Source organism: Carettochelys insculpta, chromosome 1, assembly GCF_033958435.1.
Source record: "Carettochelys insculpta isolate YL-2023 chromosome 1, ASM3395843v1, whole genome shotgun sequence".
NCBI lineage: Eukaryota > Metazoa > Chordata > Testudines > Carettochelyidae > Carettochelys > Carettochelys insculpta.
The window spans coordinates 31,761,075-31,782,853 of NC_134137.1; the positions used below are offsets into that span (position 1 = coordinate 31,761,075).

The 21,779-nt window shown below is 43.8% G+C and overlaps 1 protein-coding gene across 1 annotated transcript in view; it reads left to right on the top strand.

The window, feature by feature from the left end:
- Nucleotides 1-21,779, top strand: part of DEUP1 (deuterosome assembly protein 1) — a 118,789-nt gene that overhangs the window by 58,091 nt on the left and 38,919 nt on the right. The window contains exons 10-11 of the mRNA XM_074984034.1: nucleotides 1,199-1,285; nucleotides 18,354-18,553. Coding sequence (XP_074840135.1) covers nucleotides 1,199-1,285; nucleotides 18,354-18,553 — 287 coding nt within the window. The remainder of the gene's footprint in view (nucleotides 1-1,198; nucleotides 1,286-18,353; nucleotides 18,554-21,779) is intronic.

Consider the following 21,779-nt stretch of genomic DNA (forward strand, 5'->3'; position numbering starts at 1 on the left):
TTTGCTCCTCCCACATCACCTCAGCTTCCTTAAAACTGCAAAAGAGCTGATTGCTGTGGGTGGGAGATGCAGAGAAGGAAGGGAAAGGCTGCATGCCTCCTTCCCACAGCAATCAGCTGTTTGAGGGCATTCAGGAGGCTCTGAGGATGCTGGGGAGAAGAGCAAGAACCAGGCATGCAGATTGTTCCCTCCTCCCACCTCCTGTCTATTTCAGGGGGCTCTGGAAAGGGAATGGGGGACACTATGCACCACTTCCTCCCTGCCAGGGACTTCTGAACACTGCCAAACAGCTGATTCCTGTGGGTAGGAGGAAAGAGTTGCTGATCTGTAGGGCCTGCTGTTAGACAGGAGGTGCTGCGAAGCCACTGGCCCACCCTGATTCCAAGCCCTCACATGGAGATACACACATCTCATAGAGCTGGAAGGGACCACAGGAGATCACTGAGTCCAGTCGTCTGCCCTCTTGGCAGGACCAAGCACCATCCCTTGGAGATTTTTTTTCCCCCACCTCCTTCTATTTGCCCCAGATCCCTAAATGGCCCCCTCAAGGATTCAGCTCACAACCCTGGGGTTAGCAGGCCAATGCTGAAACCACTGAGCTATCCCTCCACCTATGCTAACAGGTACTCAGACGGTGGTATAAATAATCATTAGCAGCTTTACACGAGTATGTTCTGTAATAGATATCGGATGTAACAATGAAACAGAATTGATCGTGATTACATTAAGTGAGGAGTTGTTATACCTACTATAGTGTTAAAATAGTTCAGTAGAGTATCTGGAAGCTTCTTCTAATTTTGATAGCTCTTTTTAACCTATTGAGTAAAGAAAGTTTATGAAACTGCTTGGAGAAGTCAGTCAATTGTAAAGTTTGATTGTTAATCTTGCAGTACTGAAAATCATTATAAACTTCAGTTTTCAAAACAAATAAGCTCCAGCCTTTTCTTACGTACTTGAAAATGTCTGGGGAGCAGAAATACAACGTACCAAACCCCTTGAAATTTGGGGTGCCATTTCTGCTTACATTGGAAAATTAGTCTTTCTTGTATTCAGGAAGAACTTTCACTATACTAGTGTCACAAATCTTTATGAATGGTTTGAGTAAAGCATAAATTAAACTTACATAGAACGATACTGAATATTTTGTAGGTAATACTGTTAAGTTCAACTAGCAATTTATTTTTCCCCAATTCCCCAGGTGTCAGAGATGAGGTATGAAGCTATCAGATCAGAAAACATACATTTGAAGAAGATGATGGAAAATTTGGAATCTGGGAGATACATGGTAATTTTTGTAGCTATGAACTGTATAAAGTAGTTATTGATGTTTGTTTCTTTATGATCTCAGGGTTCATTAAATAACAAACCAGAGAATGAAAAAGTAATAAGACATTAATAAAAGAAACTGGACCTTCTCTAGTGTGCCACTGCACACAGCCATGCAGTATTTCCAATCCTGTCCTCTATGGAATATTTCCATATTCCTACACTCACAACATTGTCCCTTATGAGGAAATATTTACAAATTACAATATTTTATAAATATAGCTTTACAGTACCATTTTTGTTTTTTAAAGAAAGAGGAGCAAGTACTCAGCCAGCTGCCCTCCTTCCCCCCTCCCCACAGCCAGTCCCATAGCTGGGGCTGCCGAGGTGGAATCATAGAATCCTAGGGCTGGAAGGAACCTCAGGAGGTCATCTAGTCCAGCCCTGCCTAAAGCAGGATCAACTCCAAGCAAGTACCAGCACAAAAAACCACTGTATCTTTTTATCTCTTAAAGAAGAGCAAGTCAAGGCTTCTATATATAATGCAAACAGAAGGAATTGAAGCTGTGACCATAGGGGCTAAAGCTCTGCGCTCTACCACATGAGCTAAAGGGCAGCTAGCTTGCAGCCAAGGCTGTAGAGCAGAGACTTCACTCTCCTACGTACAGTCTCAGTGCCTCCAGGGTTACATACATATAAATAGTTAGCAACTATCTAATAACACATATACATTCTCTACCCATCTAGTCACTTTTCGTAAACCCAATATTCAGCTATGTAGAGAAGAGAGTTTACCAGCACATCACTGTCCAGAGAGTCTTTACCACTTATTTTCCTCAAATTCTTCTTCAAGCAGGTTAGCAAATCTCTAAATCTTTCAGGATGAAGTTTAATCTCCTGCTATGATCTCAGTGTTAGCTTTTCATTAGAATCTGAGCTGTTCATTTGTTCCTTGAGAGTTTCTCCTTTGTACATTAATGATGAAGGAGCACTCAGATGGAAAATGCCAGAGCCCACCTCAGTTGCTAATGTGTTGGAACTTTCTGGAATGACTTTGAGGTCCTTTCAATTACATCAAAACTTGTCTTTTTCGTCTATGTAGACTTCATAAGACCTTGGATCCAGCTGTTCTTTAATTGTACCCTTTTAGCCCTAAGTATTAGAGGTGTGATTCCTCAGGCACACTCTGTCACCTGGGTGAAGAGATGAGAGATCTTTGGCCCTTTTGTCAAAATATTTCTGCTTCCATTTCTGATTTTCTTACATCTTCCATATGGTACAATGGTATGATATGTCGGCAGATTACCAGTAATTGGCCAGTTAGATCTCATCCTTCTTCCTGTTAACAGGTGAGCTTGGGAAAAGCTGTTCACCAGGGCTGTGTCTACACTAGCTAGTTCTTTTGAAAGATTTTTGAATAGAAGGGGACTCTTTTGAAAGGTTCCAGGGAGCATCTGCACACGAAAAGTGTTCTTTTGAAATTAAATTGAAAGAATGTGATGCTCCTTACAAAATCACACTTCCTTTCCTGTTTCAGGAAGAGATCCCACTTACAAAAGAAAATGTGTAGACGCTCCGCAGGCCCTTTTCTTCGAAAGAGCAGTCGTCATGGGACCTGATTTTTCAGTCCCCACCCCGTTCTTTCGAAAGAGCAGATCACTCTTGCTGTGCTGAAAAAATTGTAGGCCATTATCACTAAAGACTTCATCCATACCTAGAGAAGAGTATCTTCATGCCAGATATCACAGATTTAATATTTGTACTGTGAAAATTCTGGATACAGAGAATCATAAACTATAACTATTAAATAGTCATTTGATTGCCAGGTGAATAAATCAGTGTTTATCTTCTTATAGGGCTTTTGTGGAACTAGATGAAGTCTTAGAGGTTCTCCTGGTGGTATGACTTGTATTTCAAGCATAAAAGCAGTTTCCTACTAAATTAACAATGTCATGATTGATCCACAACCAGTATAGCATCTCTTGTGCTCATTAGCATTTCTCAATTCCTAAATGACCATTATGGATTTTCAGTAGAGATTCTTTCCAGAGGGTCAATGAAATTACAACCTTGTTAACCTTGAAAATCACCCTGTCTGTCACAACACTGTCCCTAATGAGGGAGCATCTCCAAATCACAATCTTACATTAAAATATCTCTGCAGTTGTGAATATAGATTAGGTCCTTGTCTGATTAGAAGTTACAAAGATCTGAGCCCTGGGTCATTTTACGAATCTTTATGCACTTGAAAGCCTCTATTTAGATTGGTTCCCTTATCAATTTAGGAATAAAGGGAGAGCAATTAGCAGTAAGGTCCTTGATTTTACAGTATTCAATGAATCCCTCTTTTTAGCAACTAAAACATACCGTCCAGGATATGTCAAGTTACCATTATTACTATTTTAGAATGTAACAAAAGTTTTCCAGTTAGACAATGGTAGCCTTGAAACACCGTGAAGTCCACCTCGCAAATCTTAGATCATGACCAAACAAGCCATTATTTTGCAGAGTGATGATTATTATATTTTATGAATTTATCAAAATTCTGTTAGTATTGTATCTAAAATGTAACAGAAAAACCAGTAAGATTCTGTTTATAAGCACAGTTTACTCATATTGTTTTGGGGGGCTGCTGCTCTGCTTGTGGACATTTGCGAAATACAGTGCATGAGAAAACACCACAATATTCTCTGTCCTGTAGATAGTTGCTAATAAAGACAGAACGTTGCCTGACATGTGATGTGTTACATTTCTGATAAAGTACAGGTTGAACTTCTCTAATCCAGCACCCTTGGGTCCTGACTGATGCCAAACAAGAGAATTTGCCAAACCAGGGGAGGCCAATATTGTCTAGCACATTGCTAACACTTCCACTGCTTGCTGGGCTCTTAAAGGGGCTCATTTACAACTAAATAACAGCACAGAACACCAAGAACCAGGACTGGTGACTGTAAACAAACTTTATGGTACCACAGGAAACTTGGCCATAACCATGATAAGAGGTTGTCTGGCGAACTAAAATCATGTCAGATTATGGATGTTGCTGGGAGAGAGAGTGCTGGACTAGAGAGGTTCAAATTGTACATGTGTTCCAGTATAGCTATGTTCACCATTGCAACTGGGTAGTGTTGTGTGACTCAGATTCTTGTTTAGTGAGCTAACTTAGTTTTGAGATTCTTAAAGTTCAGGCCCCGTATTTCATAATGCAGAATTGCAATGAACTTTGCAAGGCACAATTTATGTAGCAGAGATATTCATAAACATGCAAGAGTTACCAGGTCCTGAACAAAAACAGTATGGCTATGGCTACACTATACACAAATGTATCCTGAAGTAGCAACTCTGTGGCTAAACACCATGCTCGAAATAGCAGCACTATTTCAAGTGCAGTATTCTGGTTCTGGTACCCTTCATTGTACAGGGGTAGCAGAAACTTTGAAATAGCCACTTATTTTGAACTTTGATGCCATTTGACAGCACCAAGTTTGAAATAAGTTAACTCAGAATAACTTACACAATTTGCATTGTGCAAATTGACTAAATTATTTCAAGTTAGGGCTACAGTATAGACATAGCCTAAGAGAGTAAGGTATAAACTGTTGTTGGCTACGTCTACAGTAGCCCCAAAATTCGAAATGGCCACGCAAATGGCCATTTCGAAGTTTACTAATGAAGCGCTAAAATGCATATTCAGCGCTTCATTAGCATGCGGGCGGCCGTGGCACTTCGAAATTGACGGCTTGTCCCGACGGGGCTCCTTTTCGAAAGGACCCCACCAACTTCGAAGTCCCCTTTGAAGTCCCCTCATGAGCTGATGGGAATAAGGGGACTTCGAAGTAGGTGGGGTCCTTTCGAAAAGGAGCCCTATTGGGACGAGCCGCGCGGCGGCGAGGCACGTCAATTTCGAAGTGCCGCGGCCGCCCGCATGCTAATGAAGCGCTGAATATGCATTTTAGTGCTTCATTAATAAACTTCGAAATGGCCATTTGCGTGGCCATTTCGAAGTTTGGGGCTAGTGTAGACGTGGCCGTTGTGTGTTTAGAAAGAGAGAGATTAAACAAAAAAAAACTCATTAAAATTGATGTTTTAAAATTTCAAATAATCAAAAATCATGGAATTCATAAAGTACCAGCATATAAAAGCTTTAATCTTCTACCGTAAATTATTGCATTACACACTGTTTGTGTAACGTAAATACCAGTATGTAGTAAATACTGCAATTTCTTTTTTTCCCCAAAAGGTAATGTAGTAATATAGAATAAATCATGGCTGTCTATCTCTTCTTTGGAGAATGAGGTATACTTTGATTTATGACCAGTGTTTGTATATTGATCCAAGTCTGAGTGAGATTGCTATTTCTGCTACTGGGAAAATGGGATAAGAAGTGACAGATGTTTGAATGAATATGGTGGATAGCAAGAGACAAAATGTTGATGTAATTGGCTCAAAAAGAGAGTTTAAATTAGAGAAAGATGGGTAGCCATTTAGATGACCCAAATGTATACATGGTGATGGTTCATAAAACACTGTAGATCTGGTTTATATTAAAATGTAATAGTGATATCATTATAGATAGAGGGATAGATAGATCACTACTTTTACATTTTTATAAAAAACACATATATATGATGATTTGGAGCTATATAAGATATATACAGTGAACGGGAAAACCTCAGATTTAAGAATACCTCAGGAGTGAAGTTTGTTCATAACTTTTAAATGTTGGTAATTCTGAACAAAACATTACGGTTGTTCTTTTGAAAATTTACAACTGAACAAGTCAAATCTTTTTTTAAAACTTTCCATTATATTTAGTAGGTTACATTTACCACAGTACTGTAGCTGATATTTTTTCCCTCTGCTGTTGCCTGAGTGCCTAGTTTCAGATTCCAGATGAAGTGCATGGTTAACTGGTCAGTTTGTAACTCTGCTGTTTGTAACCCTGAGGTTCTACTGTAAATGTAGTCAAGGATAAGGTAGAAAAGAGGTGGTTTCCATCCTTAACACCATCTAATTGAAGGTTTTTTGGGGGGAATCTCCTTAATTATCAAAAATACAGGAAGTATTTTGATGGCAATGTACCCAAAGTATTTATTAAAATACTGCATGTGTGTTTTGTATTACAAGAAGAAATGTGAAATAATCATTTACAAACAGTAGCGGTTTATTATTTATCTGCAGATTTTTTTAAAAAAACCAAAAAAACCAAAAGTTAATTGACTGGTCATATAATATCAATGAAATATCTTTTAAGGGGCCATTGTCAAGCAACAAAGCCCTGGTATAGGCAGTAACCCACATTTTTTATTGTATCTTGGTGCCATATGTTAGCAAACCTGCCTAGTTTCTCAATCACTCACTCACTCACTGTGGGCTTGGAGCTAGCAAACAGGAGCAGTTGACACAGGAGTTTTGCAAGGGAATTTATTGGAGCGAGATACATTCAACCATCTTCAAGCTTAAACCAAAAAAAGAAAAAAAGACCCCTGATAAATACAAAACAACAACAAAGGAATAAGCTTCAGGAATGAAAAGATAATGCAGGCAGAAGTCCATCAATAGCGTTGAGGCTTTCCAATTTATTGTAGCCAATGCAGCATGTATGGTTGCCCACTCTATGGAAGGTGACCAATGTATTGATTCGGTACAAGGAGCTCCTTTCCCTTAGAGAGTGCATTCAGATCAAATTGGCTGAACTGTAGGAGCTAAGGGAGACCGAGAGGTACACAGTAGAATGTTCCCACTCCTGATCTGACAGCCTTTGTGCTGTTGAGGAGGATGGAAATCTTATGGAAGGAGAACATCCAACTGGAGCAGAAGGAAATGATCCCATAAATGGGACTATCCTTCCAGATGATGTAGTATCCTCTTGCACTGAGTCTCTCTCTCTCTGGGAGAGAGTACTGCAGTTATTAGGAGAAAATGGGTATTGGTAATGGGGATCTAATCATTAGAAAAACAGGTAAGTGTGTATGTGGTGACCAGGAGAACTGCATGGTGACTTGCTTCCCTGGTGTGAAGACTGCAGATTTCTCAAGACATCTAGATGAACTTATGTGCAGTACGGGGGAGGAACCAGTGGTCGTGGTACGTGTAGGTACCAGTTACATAGGGAATGGTAGGAGAGAGGTCTTGAATGCCAAATTTAGGTAATTTACTAGGTAAGAGGCCTAGGACCTCCATGATAGCAGTCTCTGAGATGCCTCCAGTTCCACATGCAGAGCCAGTTCGATAGGCAGAACTGCAGCATCTCAATATGTGGATGATACGATGGTGTAAGGAGGAGGGGGCTCAGATTCATTAGGAACTGGGGAAGCTTTTGGGACACGGGGAGCCTATACAACAAGCATGGGCTTGACCTAAACCAAAAGGGAACCGGGTGATTGGCATTAAAATTAAAAAGGTGGTAAAACAGTTTTTAAACTAAGAGCTGGGGGAAAGCCAACAGTGGCAGAAGGGCTCATGGTTCAGGCAGAGAAAGCCCAGATGGGAAGATCTATTAATGGAGATTCTTTGGCTACATCTACACGAGAGAGGATTTTTGAAAAAGTCAGGGCTCTTTCGAAAAAGCCCGTGGGGCATCTTCACACAAAATGCAAGAACATGGCACTTCTCCAGTGACCCTCTTCTGCTCCCAGATGAGGAAGAGTGCCTTTTTCTGAAACATTCTTTTGGAAAAAAGCATGTGTAAAGGCCACCCCTATCACAGCTCTATGCTCCCTGTGACCAGATGCCTTAGAGGCTCAGGGAGCCCCAGAGACCCGATGGCAGGAAGTTGAGAGTGTGGAGGCTTCAAGGAGCTGAGCTGAGCAGCCCCATTCCCTGCAGCGGCCATTTGCATCATTTGCATCATGTCCAAGAGCCAGCCATCCTACAATCCTGAGGAGCCCAGGGAGCTGGCTGACAGGTCAAAGGAACCTGCCTGGGCCACCAAACAGGGACCCCCTTCCTGTACTGACCCTGAGCTCTAGGACGTCCTTGGCCTCTGGCAGGATGAGGACATCCTGTGGGAGACAAGCAGGAAGAGACACAATGCCCCTGCCTGTGGCCAGCTTCCCACTGGCCTGGCAGACTGGGGACACCCCACCCAGACCCTGGAGCAGGTAAGTTCCAAGGTCAAGAAGCAGCGGCAGGGGCATGCCCAGGCCAGGAGCACAGCCAGGCAATCAGAGGCAGGACTGTCTACCTGTCCCTTCTATCAGGAGCTGCACAGCCTCCGCGGGGGCCAGGCCAGCTCTCCCCCTGCATCCTCCTTGACACCACAGCGGAGGAGATGCCTGCATTGGTGGAGTCAGAGCAAGAGCCTGGTTCCTCCAGCCAGGCCACCTCACTGGACATGGAGATGGAGCTCTCCTCGGACACTGAGTCCAGTGACAGGACCCTAGTGACAGCCTTGCCCTCAGGATCCTTGAGTCAGGTGACATCAAGCAGGGCATCCCCCAACTTCTTTGAGGGACCCTCTGGTAAGTACTTGGTGCGTCACACAGCCTGGGGGGGTGTTGCCCACCTCTGCCATGGTGGGAAGCGGGTCAGCCACAGGTGCAACAGCCTGGCCCTGGACACACCACTGAGAAGTGCACCCCTGGCACGTGGGCACACCCAGAGGCAACAGTCAGCACCTGCACCCGTGGACAGCGCCATGGGCCACACGTGGTGGGGGGATGCACATGTGTGGCAGAAGGCCCCCAGGAGGCTCACCCATCAGCCATGCAGGGACCCCTCTGTGGCTGGAGACACCCTCCTTGGCCGCTAGCCCATCAAGCATGGAGGGGCCTGCAACGGTCAGCCCCATCCTCAAGTCACCACGGGGACCATGTGCAGCAGGGTACACATGTCAGTGCCACTGGGACATCCCTGTCCCTCAGCCCAAGGGTGGGGAGCTGCTGCCCACAGTGTATGGGGGCACGTCCCTCAAGGCGGGGGTGTGGGACTGATGTAACATCTTTCTCTCCCTTTCCATCCAAACAGCTAAGCCATCTGAGCTATGCCATCCTTACAGCTATGCCATCACCTCCAGGGCTAGCCAGCCCCATCCATGTCACCAGGCTGAGACGTCCTGGTGCAGTGGAGGAGAGGGCTAGGGCATCCCCAACACCGGTGCAGGTGGGCCCATGTCTGGAGGGCCTGTCACCATACCGTGGATGACAACTTCACTTACACTGCCACCATCCGTTGCCAGAACAACCAGGCAGAGTGGTGGCTGCAAGTCAAGGAGGTGGACCTGGCATCAAGGTAGAAGGCATGGAATGAGCTCATGGCCAACCTCAGGACCATCAGCGGGGCCCTGAGGGAGCAAGCTGCCCAGTCCCCCATCCCTTCTGCCCCCTGGTTGCCCTTGCCACCACCCCTGCTGCCTCTGCCACTCCCCACTGCCCCTGCTTCTCCTGCCGCCCCTGCCCTCTGCTCCCTCCCAAGCTCCCACCTCCTGGCCAACCAGCCCACGTAAATGTCCATAAAGCATTCCCTATGGTCCACCAGGGCCTGCAGCATGACCAAGTGGTAGCCCTTACGGATGATATAGCAGGCCATACTGTGGTCTGGGGCATGAATGGCAATGTGGGTGCCGTGGATGGCACTGAAGCAGTGGGGGAAGCCAAGGGCGGTGAACCTGGTGCTGGCCACGTCCAGGTCCCTGATGCAGATGACCCTCTGGAGCAGAGGATGTCATTGATTGCCCTCACTACCTGCAGAGGATTGAGAACAGACACACGTGAGTGGGTGAAGGGATGACTCTGGCCCCGGTGTACTCCACTGCCCCCTGCTGACCCCTCCGGGCATGGCTTCTCCCATGAGGCTGCCCCTCCGGCAGCAGGCCAGTGGGGGGGTGGGGCATCATGGTCCTCCAGGGATAGGCCTCCCCATTCCTCCTGCCTTGCCCCCTTTTACTCCTCAAGCCCCGTGCCCAAGGGTCCCCCTTGCCCAAGAGCCCCATCCCCATGCTGGGTCTGTGAGCCAAGCATGCCTTACCTCCATGAGGGCAGCCCCGACACTCAACTTGCCCACCCTAAATTGCTGTCCCACAGAGTGGTAGCTGTCTGGGTTGACCAGCTTCCACAATGCAATGGCTATGCACTTCTCGAGGGGCAGGGCGGTCCGCAGGCTGGTGTTGAAGGGTAGAGGTGAGCCATGTGCAGAGCTCCACAAAGGTTTCCTTGCTCATGCAGAAATTCTGGAGCCTCTGCATGTCGTCCTACTTGCCCATCACCAGCCAGTCCCTCCAGTCGGAGCTGGCTGGGTAGCTCCAAATGCACCTGACCACCTGGGGGGCACAGCCAGGGCCCTGCGGGGTTGGGCTTCTTGGATCCAGTGGGAGGTCTGTCCCACCAGAGGAACTGGAGGGCTGCTCCAATGATGGTGGCCAGCCCCTAATGAGGGCGTGAATTCAGTGCAAGCCTGGGAGCTTCTGTGGGTCCATAGTTGTGACCTAACAGCTTGTGGTCTTTGCACTGGCTGTGCTTCACTTTGGTCAGCTTGATTTTTCAAACCACTTATTGTGTGTGCTTGCATTCTTTGGAAAGACTTTTTTTGGAAGGGATCTTCTGAAAAAAATTTTTGCAGGACCCCTATAGTGTAGATGTAGCCACACAATAAGCAGATCGAAAAATCGATCCCTTCTTTCAAAAGAGAGGAGCTACATCGAAAGAACATCGAAATAGGCTACTTCGACGCGTATCATCTACACGTCCTCCAGGGCTAGTGCCATCGACATTCAACATTGAAGTACCAATGGAGAACGTCAAAAGAAGCTGCCCTGGAAGGAAATGCAGAGCGTCCACACACACAAGCGCTCCCTGTCGAAATAAGGGGCCAGCAAAGGCCCCAAGCTGCTCCCTTAAAGGGCCCCTCCCAGACACACTTGGCCTGCACAGCATGAGATCCATAGAGCTGACAACCAGTTGCAGACCCTGTGCATGCAGCATGGACCCTCAGCTGCAGCAGCAGCCAGAAGCCCTGGGCGAAGGGCTGCTGCTCGTGGTGACCATAGAGCCTTGGAGGGGCTGGACAGAGTGTCTCTCAACCCCTCAGCTGATGGCCTCCATGAAGGACCCCGCTATTTCAAAGTGGTGGGACACAGATCGTCTACACATGCCCTACTTCGACACTCAATGTTGAAGTAGGGCGCTATTCCCATCTTCAGATGGGAATAGCAATTTCGACATCTCGCCACCTAACATTGATTTCAACATCGAAATAGCACATGGCACGTGTAGACGTGACGCATGCTATTTCAATGTTGTGCTGGCTACTTCAAAGTAGCCGGCTAATGTAGATGCACCCATTGAGGCCCACCAAGCTGACTGATCTCCAGCTCAAGGCAGGTGGTCTGGCTGGGTGGGCCCAGTTCCAGCTTCAGCTTCAGCTCCAATGATGCAAGGGGCTCCTCCGCCATGGTGTCAAGGCGGGTGCTGTGGGGAGAGCTGCTCTTTCCTCTGACAAGGCTGTGCAGCTCCTGGTAGAAGGGGCAGGAGGCCAGTCCTGCCCCTGAGTGCCTGGCCTGGGCATACCCCGCCACAGCTCCTTGACCTTGGAATGTACCTGCTCCAGGATTCAGAGTGTCCCTAGGCCGCCATCCTCATCCTGCCAGAAGCCCAGGAGGCTCTGGAGCTCAGGCTTGGTCCAGTAGGGGGCTGTCCATTTGGTGGCCCAGGCAGGTTTCTGGGACCCCTCAGCTGGCTCCCTGGGCCCCTCTGGGGGTCATGGTGCAGCTGGCTCTAGGTCATGATGTGAATGGCTGCTGCAAGGGGTAGGTGTGACAGCATGGGGCTGATCGGTTCAGCTCTTTGCTGCCTCCATCCTCTCAGCTTCCTGCCATGGGGTCTCTGGGGCTCCCTGCACCTTTAAGGGGGCCAGATGCAGGGAGCACAGAGCTCCAATAGCTGTGGCCAGGGGGTCGCCATGCTCCAGCTGGCCGGCGCTGTGGAGGACTCGTCTTTCAGAAAGGTCCCCAGGACATCTATACACGCTTTTTTCTGAAAGAGTCTTTCAGAAAAAGAGCTCTTCCTCTTCCAGGAGCAGAAGAGGGCCAACAGAAAAAGTGCCACATCCTTTTGATTTAATATTGAACGCACTCATTTTGTGTGTAGACATGCCACAGGTTTTCTTGAAAAAGCCACAGCTAAACAGGCCTGCTAAACAGCCCATGGGGCCTCTAGTGTAGACATAGCCTGTGTAGCAGTAGTCTTTTGAAAGATGTTTTTTTTGTAAGGAATCTTTTGAAAAAACTTCTTCCGAATGACCACTGTACTGTAGACTCAGCTTTTATGTCCTGTTAAGGAAGAGAGGATGGAAATGGCCTCCTGAGGTCCCTTCCAGCCCTAAGACTCTATTATTCTATGGTTAAAATACAGCCAGGATCTGATCTGAAATAGCCAAATGAGAAGAGACCCATTCAATTACATAACATATTGACCCACAGACAGAACGTGATTAATTTTTAAAGTGCTTGTATTCCAATCTTAGAAGTCTATATAAAAAGATGAGTGAACTAGAGCACCTTGTATTAAAGGAAAGTATTGCTATAATAGGCATCACAGAAACTTGATGAAATGAGGATAAATGGGACACAGCAATACCAGGGTATAAAATGTATCAGAAGGACAGAACAAGTCATGCTGGTCAGGAAATGTCACTATGTGTGAAAAAGCATAGAATCAAATGAAGTAAAAATCTTAAATGAACCAAACTGTGGCATAGAATGTCTATGGGTTGTAATTACATGCTATAATAATAAGAATATAGGAGTAGGAATATATTACCAACCACCTGACTGGGATGGTAATAGTGACTGTGAAATGCTCAGAGAGATTAGAGAGACTATTAAAATAAAAACTTCAGTAATAATGGGGAATTTCAACTATCCCCATATTGACTGAGTATATGTCACCATAGACTAGGATGCAGAGAAAACATTTGTTGACACCTTAAACTACTGCTTTTGGAGCAGGTAGTCTTGGAACCCACAAGAGGGGAGGCAATTCTTGAATTAGTCCTAAGTCTGGTCCAAAAGGTGAATATAGGTGGAACACTTCATAATAGTGACCGTAATACAGGTTGCACCCCTCTAATCTGGAAGTCTCTCATCTAGCAAAGTCTGTAATCTAGCACGATTTTAGTTAGCTGGACAACCACTTATCACAGATGTGGCCAACTTTCCCGTGGTCCCAAAAAGTTTGTTTACAGCCACCAGTCCTGGCTGTTAGTGTTCTGTTATTTAACTAAATATCTTCTAAGAGCCCAGTAAGCAGTGGAAGTGTTAGTAATGTGCTAGAAAATATTGACCTTCCATCGTCCAGCAAATTCTGTCATCCAGTACCAGCCAGGTCCCCAGGGTGGTGGGCAAGAGAAGTTCAACCAGTATAATTACATTTAACATCCCTGTGGCAGGAAAAGCACTGCAGCAACCCAACACTGTACCATTTAATTTCAAAAAGAGAACTATATGCAACTTAGGAGGCTAGTTACACAGACATTAAAAGGTACAGTGCCAAAAGTTAAATCCCTGCAAGTTGGATGGAAACTTTTTAAAGACACCGTAAAAGAGGCTCAAATTAAACACGAACCCTACATTAAAAAATATAAAGAGAGAACCATGAAGTGGCACTGTGCTTAAACAACAAAACTAAAGAAGCAGTGAGAGGTAAAAAAGCAGCCTTTGGAAAAGTAGAAGTTAAATCCTAGCTGGGAAACTGGAAAGAAAGGTAAACTCTGGCAAATGAAGTGTAAAAATAGAATTGAAAAGGCCAAAAAGGAATTTGAAAAACAGATAGCCAAAGGCTCAAAAAGTAATAGCATTTGTAAAGTACATCAGAAGCAGGAGGCCTGCTAAACAGCCCATGGGGCCACTGAACAATTGAGATGCTAAAGGACCACTCAAGATGATACGGTTACTGCAGAGAAACTAAATTAATTCTTTGCATTAGCCTCCACAGCTGAGGATGTGAGGAACACTCCCAAACCTGAGCCATTCTTTGTGGTGACAAATCTGAGGAAATCTGCCACCTTATGAAACTGAGGTGTCATAAGAGGAAATTTTGTAATAAATTCACAAAACAGTAATAAGTTACCAGACCAAATGTATTCACCGGAGTTCTCAAAAAACTCAAATATGAAATTGCAGAACTATTAACTGTAGTTTGTAACCTGCCCTTTAAATCAGCTTCTATACCAAATGACTGGAAGGTAGCTAAGGTGACACCAATTTTAAAAGGGGCTCCAACAGTAAGTTCAGCAATTACAAGCAGGTTAGCTTGACTACAGTGCCAGGCAAACAGGTTGAAACTACTTTGCAAAACAATATTTTTTGACATATAGATGAACATAATTTGTTGGGCGAGAGTAAACATGTTCTTTGTAACAGGAAACCATATCTTACCAGTCTATTAGAATTTTTAAGGAGTCAACAAGGAGGTGGACAAGAGGGATCCAGAGGATATAGTGTACTTAGATTTTCAGAAAGTCTTTCACAAGATACCTCTCCAAAGGCCCCTAAACAAAGAAAGCTGTCTTGGGTAAGGGGAAAGGTCCGCTCATGAACTGGAAACAGATTAAAAGATAGTGGGGAAAGGTTAGGTAAAAATGATCAGTTATTTAGAGTGCAGAGAGTTAAGTAGTGGTGTCCCCTAGGAGTCTGTTGTGGGACCAGTCCTGTTACACACATTCATAAATGGCCTAGTAAAAGGGTAAACAGTGAAGTGGCAAAATTTGCAGATGATAGAAAACTATCATCCTTCTCCTTCTCAGACTGCATAAGAGCAACAAAAAGGATCTCAAAAACTGGCTGACTGGGCAACAAAATAGCAGACATAATTTAATGTTGATAACTATAAATTAATGCATTTTGGAAAACATAATCCCACATGACAGGGTCTAAATTAGATGTCACTGCTCAAGAAAGAGGTCTCAGAGTCTTAGTTCTTTTGAAATAGGGGCTGTGTGGACAGGGAATAGACCCAATTTCAAAATAAGCCATAGTGCGTCCAATGGAGTTATTTCGAAGTAGGCTCTGTTGTGTGTAGATGCTCTATTTTGAAATAGCTGAGTGCTATTTCAACATACATTTTGTGTATAGATGTGTTATTTCAAATAAGCCATTTTGGAATATCTCTTCTGGACTAGCTTATTTCAAAATAGCTTTGCTGTGTAGACATACCCTTAAAGACTCTATGACAGTCCAGAACTCTTCGGATAAGAGCCTTTGAGGAATCAGTTCTGACCCGAACTCCAGCAAAGCCACTGCAAATCTCAAGGTAACCACCTCCTCCTCCTTCAGTCTGAGCTACTTAGAAAGAAACTACTTGCAAGCTTATCTCTTTCAGCAAAAATTCTTAGTCTAATAAAAGATATTATCACACCCATCATGTCTCTCTTACATCTGAGCAGTCCGTTTGACTCCTTCTTTGAGGTCAGATTTCTCCTTTCTTTGGCAGTGTGTTGTTCTACTTCCTAGGTGCTTAGACACATTACAAAAGCTTAATGGGCACCAAGCCCTGCAGAATTGGGATATATCTTAAAGTTCATTTCTGTGTCCCTACTGCTTCCTCACCATCCCTTTTCAGGGAGTACTCTCAAGGGACTGTTCTCACTCAGGAAGTTCAATCTCATTGACTGTTACAAGCTGTGAAGGAAGCTGCTCTGCATCAGGAAAGAGATTCTATTTCCTATATTTTCTAATTCCAGAATCAAGTGGAGCCTCAGACCTACTGCACACCTGAAAATCCTCAACAAATACATAGAAAAGAAAGTTTAGTGTGATTGGAAGTTTCCACTCCAAATGTCATATTTAAAAAAAAAATCATTTGATTAGGCAGACTTTCAACAAAAAAAAAAAATCTCCTTGTGTTAGAGAGTACATGGGAATGGGTGATAGTGGGTGGATAATTTGATGATTACCTGTTATGTTCATTCCCTCTGAAGCACCTGACATTGGCCTCTATCATAAAATAGGATCTTGTGGGCTAGATGAACCATTGGTCTGACCCTGTATAGCAATTCTTGCGTTCACATGAAAAATTTCAGGAAGAAAATAACTTTTGAGGACTTGTGTAAAGTTTAGGATACCTAGTGAGTTATTCAGATGCATAAGTGGAGGTGGGATCAGAGGAGTATTTAAAGAGTGAGGTCCCAGTAAAAGGGAGTGGACCCCACTCTTTAAATATTCCTCTGAACCCCCCACCAACACTCATGCATCTAATGAAGCGGGTCTTTGCCCATGAAAGCTTATGCTCCAAAATATCTGTTAGTCTATAAGGTGCCGCAGGACTTCTTGTTGTTCTTAAAGATACAGACTAACACAGCTACACCTGTGATACTAGTGAGTTATTGTACACTTTCAACTATGAAGTTACCATCACAGCTTCCATTTGTCTGATGGAAATTGTGCACTAAATACTTTCCAAATAGATGTGCTTACTAGACACTGAGAAACAAATCTTAGAATTTGTCACACCAGATTAGGCTGAACTGGAACTTGTATCCATCATCATCTCTAGCTCTCTCTTCATTCAGATGTGAAATTTTGTAAGTACTTCTGGCAAGAGCCATTTTAAATGTAGTTTTCACACATGGTCCTGATTAATTTCTAAACTATAAATCCTCAAAAGTATTAGCATGGTTTTAAATCTCTCTGTAGGTGGGGCTTCATCTCAAAGTAGCTTTAGACAGCGAGCAGGACAAAGTTATGAGTACTGGAGAAGCTGTTTAAAATCTCTTTGCCAAAATTGTAAAATTCTACAGCGTTCTAATTCAAATTAATAGAGAAGCTTCCCAATCCTTATAAATAAAAAATGTGTTTCTGATGTATACACTTACTTTATACATTTATCAGTGACACCTATAGACCTTACCCCCTTTAAGAATCAGCTGAATTTATTCATTAGTAGAAAACAAACTAATTTGCAACTTTAATTACTAAGATTATGACAAACTGCATAAAAAGATATTTTGAAGTGTTTCCATAATGGGTTTGCATGTGTGTTATATTAGGGCCCAATTCTTTGATGTACTAAGCACCTTGAGTAGGATTCTGAGTTTATTCATTATCTGTGTAAGTTAATGGGGGTTAAAGATGCTCAAAACTGTAAAAAAGGACCCCCAAGCATCCAATGGCACTGGGCTGCAGGGGAACCCTTGTATCTCCAGCTGCCATGTATGGCGGGGCAATTCGTAAACTCCCAGCTGCTATGGGGAACCCCCAAGTGTATGGCCACTGCAGGCCCCTGGAGCTGCAGATAACAAAGGCTTCCTGAAGGCCTCAGCCTCTATGGGTGGCAGGGGCATTTCACAGATTTCTGCTGCCACAACCAATGGGGACCCCACAAGGGCTCAGCCACCATAGACCACTGGAACGCTGGCCTGCAAAAATACCTTGCAGCTTCCAGCTGACAGAGGATGTAGGGACTGCTTCTGGCCTCCCTGGGTAGTGGGGGGATCCACAGATCGGCAAGCAGAAAAGGTAATCTGCAGCATCAGCTGCTTCAGGCAGCTGCCACGCCCTGCGCAACTGCCTCACTGCAGGCAATGTGGAGAGCTGAAGATCCCCATTTTGTCTCAGATGTTTTGAGGAAAAGTCAAGGACATGGCAAAATCTTAGCCTTAACTATGAATGCCGTGTGATTACTCAAACTGAGTTAGGACCCTGAAGTTGTTGTGGCCTCCTTTCAAGGAGTCGAATAAGTCAGAACTAGCATTAAACTTGCTGGGATCTGGGACTGAAGCACAAGTCTCACCATCTGCGGCAGAAGCCAAAGTCTAAGCCCCACTCCCCAGCCCTGAAGCCAAAGCCAAAGGCATCAGCCTTCAGGTTATAGTGTGCCGCCCTGCCCCCCATGTGGTGCTAAATCTTTAGCTTTGTTCCTCCCACTTGGAGAGGTGGAGCTCAGATGGGTTCAGACTTCAGTGCCCCTTCTGGGCTCATGAAGTAATTTTTGTTTTCAGAAGGGGGCTCATGGTGCGATGAATGTTGAGAACCTCTGATACACAGTTACTAAATATTTAGCAAACAACGTTGCCTTGTGTGTCATGTTATAAATATGAATTCTCATTTCAGTGAAAAAATGCCCATTCAATGGTGATTTTATTTTCTTCCACAGACCATAGATTTATCTAACACAGAACATGAGAGTTACACAGCTTCCATTTATGAACTGGAGTGTGAGAATGAAAGGCTACGAAAAAACCTTGAGAAATTGCAGAATGAATCAAAAACATCAATACTGGTTACTCTGGATAGATATGGAGAAAAAAGGCACACTAAGGAAACCCAGTTACAACCGCAAGAAGAGGAAGAGAGGTAAAATTTAAGTTGCAAAGATAAATTAGTTTTTCCATAAGCATTTCGTCAGAGTCTTCTAAAAGAGTCAGATTACTGAGATTTAGTTCAGCTAGATTGGATGTTTATGCCAATTAGTAAGCAAGTAAGGCTGCAGAGTTTAGCCAGTATTAAAATTATTAAAACATCTGTTTATTATTTATAATTACTTTTGTGCTGTTTTATCTCAAATCAGTAGAAATGTTGAAGAAAATGAAGTAAGTTAGCAACTGATACAGGAGACCAATTGAAGGCAATGGAATCTGCAACTATTTAACATTGCAGAATTGTGCCCAATGGGTATAAACCCTGGTTCCTGACTTGTAGCCAATATTACAATATAACATTAGAAATCAGGTACAATAACTTTATAATTAATGTTAATGTTGATCTCTTCTCATTTTTGTTTATCCACTGATTACAGTCTGTGCTAGGGTATCTAACTGAAGAGAACAGAGGTAATTTGCAGGACAATATAGGACTACACTTAATTTTCATATCCATTTTTATGAATTTTATTCACAACCATAATTTATGTTTATACTTCAATCTTCTTTGATAACACACTAATAGAAATATTTTTGTTTTTCTGAGCAATAAAAATTGGCAGTATATAAGATTTGTCTTCACCCTACTGTCACAGAGATAGGTTTGTCATTGTAATGACTTCAGGGCATGTATTTGAATATCTGACACTAACCTGTGCATCTTATGTTTTTCCAAACATAAGAGAAATTATTGTTTCATTAACGTATTTAGATGTATATACAAACTAAACAAGAACAACTACCCATTTGTTGTGAGGATCCAGAACATAACTGAAATGCATGTCTGTATATACTGAAACATATCTGAAGTACAGCAGTACAATTCAGTTTGGTGCATTACCAGCAAATCAAGGAATTTGTAAGTTTAAATCACCCTCCAACAATTCCCAGCTCTGCTATATCCTCTCCACAATTTTGAATTTCTTGGAAAAGATGAGCTTTTCAGAATATCTTGACCATCATCAAATTGAGGCTACCTTTTATCCCAAACTGTTTGTCCAACAAACAAACAAAACATGAATATCGTGGTGGAGGGGCTCCTTACTGAGCACCCACTTGTGACCAGTGTTTGCTTCACAAGAACCTTCTCCCTATGAGCTACTATTGCACAGTACCTACGATAAGGGAGAGCATGATCACCACTGGGGCTTTCTAGGTGCTATCACAACATAAAGGGTGCATCTACACTAGCCAGCTACTTTGACGTAGCTGGCACAACATCAATAGCAGGCGTCGCGTCTACACGCGCCATGCACTGTTTCGACATTGAAATGGACATTAGGCTGTGAGACGTTGAAATCGCTATTCACATCCGAAGATGGGAATAGCACCCTACTTCAATGTTGAATGTTGAAATAAGGTGTGTGTAGACGATCCGCATCCCGCTACATCAAAATAGCGGGGTCCTCCATGGCGGCCATCAGCTGAGGGGTTGAGAGATGTTCTGTCCAGCCCCTGCAGGGCTCTATGGTAGCCCAGGGCTTCTGGCTGCTGCTGCTGCTGCTGCTGCTGCAGCTGGGGATCCATGCTGCATGCACGGGGTCTGCAACCGGTTGTCGGCTTTATAGACCTTGTGCTGTTCAGGCTGAGTGTGTCTGGAAGGGGCCCTGTAAGGAAGCGGCTTGCTCTTGCCCCAGAAGGGCTAGTCCAGCCTGTGACCTCGTCCACAGGCTTTGCTGGCCCCTTACTTCGACGGAGAGTGCTTGTGTGTGTGGACACTCCACATTTCCATCTGGGGCGGCTCCTTTCGACATTCCCTGTCACTACTTCGACATTGAACATCAACGGCTCCAGCCCTGGAGGACGTGTAGATGATACGCGTCGAAGTAGCCTATTTCGATGTTCTTACTTCGAAATAGGCTACTTCGATGTAGTGTGCTAGTGTAGATGTAGCCAAAATGTTATATTGTGATAGCACCTACAAGCTCCAGTGATGGGCCATGCTCCTTCTTATGCTAGGCACTGTGCTCCAAAGAATTTACAGTTTAAAGATCTTCAACAACAGACAGACAAGAGCATTTTTATGGGTTCATCTGAAAAATCCACACAAATTAAACTCCACAAAACTCACTTTGTGCTGTCAAATGGTTAGAGACCTGTATTTATATTTCCTGAAATTTAGTGTTAATGAGGCTAGTTATTTATAATGAGAATCTGAGGGAACGGTATTGGTTTTGAGTACTTTAGTATTAGAACACATGAGCTACATCTACACTTGCCCCCTTCTTCGAAGGGGGCATGGTAATGAGAATGATGGGAGATTACAAATGAAGTGCTGCGATGCATATGCAGCCCTTCATTAGGCTAATTCTCCCCCACGGCAACTTAAAGTGGCAAACTTTGAAGTGCTGGCATGCAGCGTAGCCGTGGGCAGCTTCGGAGTGCACACACTACTTCAAAGTGCCTTTACTCCCCAAAATTTTGTTTGACAATTCGAAGTTGCCACAAGGGAGAATTAGCATCACAGCGCTTCGTTAGTAATCTCCCATCAGCCCGATTACTATGCCCCCCTCAAAGAAGGGAGCAAGTGTAGATGTAGCCTTTGTGTGTTTTAGAAGGAAGCATGATAAGTACGGTGGCCATCTTACATCCAGACACATTGAAGGAGCATAATGAGGAGGGATGTGCTTACATACCCTCATATTAAAGTTAAGCAAGTGCTTAAATGCTTTGCTGGATTGAGGCTAAAGTATATAGTGCCTTGGGGATCATAAGGAGGAAGTGTATTTTTTGTGCAAGATATGATGGTCTTCGTTCGACACATTACCCTAATTTATAAGTAGAGTCTTTATGTCTTTTAAATAGTAACTGTTTAATATAACAGTTGAATTACACAGTTTGTGTACTTTTATCAAGCAGCACAGACTAAATAATTTTTCCTCACCATAAAAGCAGCACTTAGCATAAACTGAGATTAACACCATGCAGCTAATTATAACCCAAAGAACCAAGGAGTAAGACACAATCAATTACCAACCCAACAATTGCTGCTTTTTGTTAGGAAAATCAAAATCCTAATTACAATATGCAAACAGTCCAATAACTGTACAATCAAAGTCTTATATGGGGGTGGGGTGAAAATAAGTGTCTGTTGAAAAAATCATTTATGGATTAAATCCTCCATATTATTTCATTATCTATTTCACTTTGTCTATAACTTT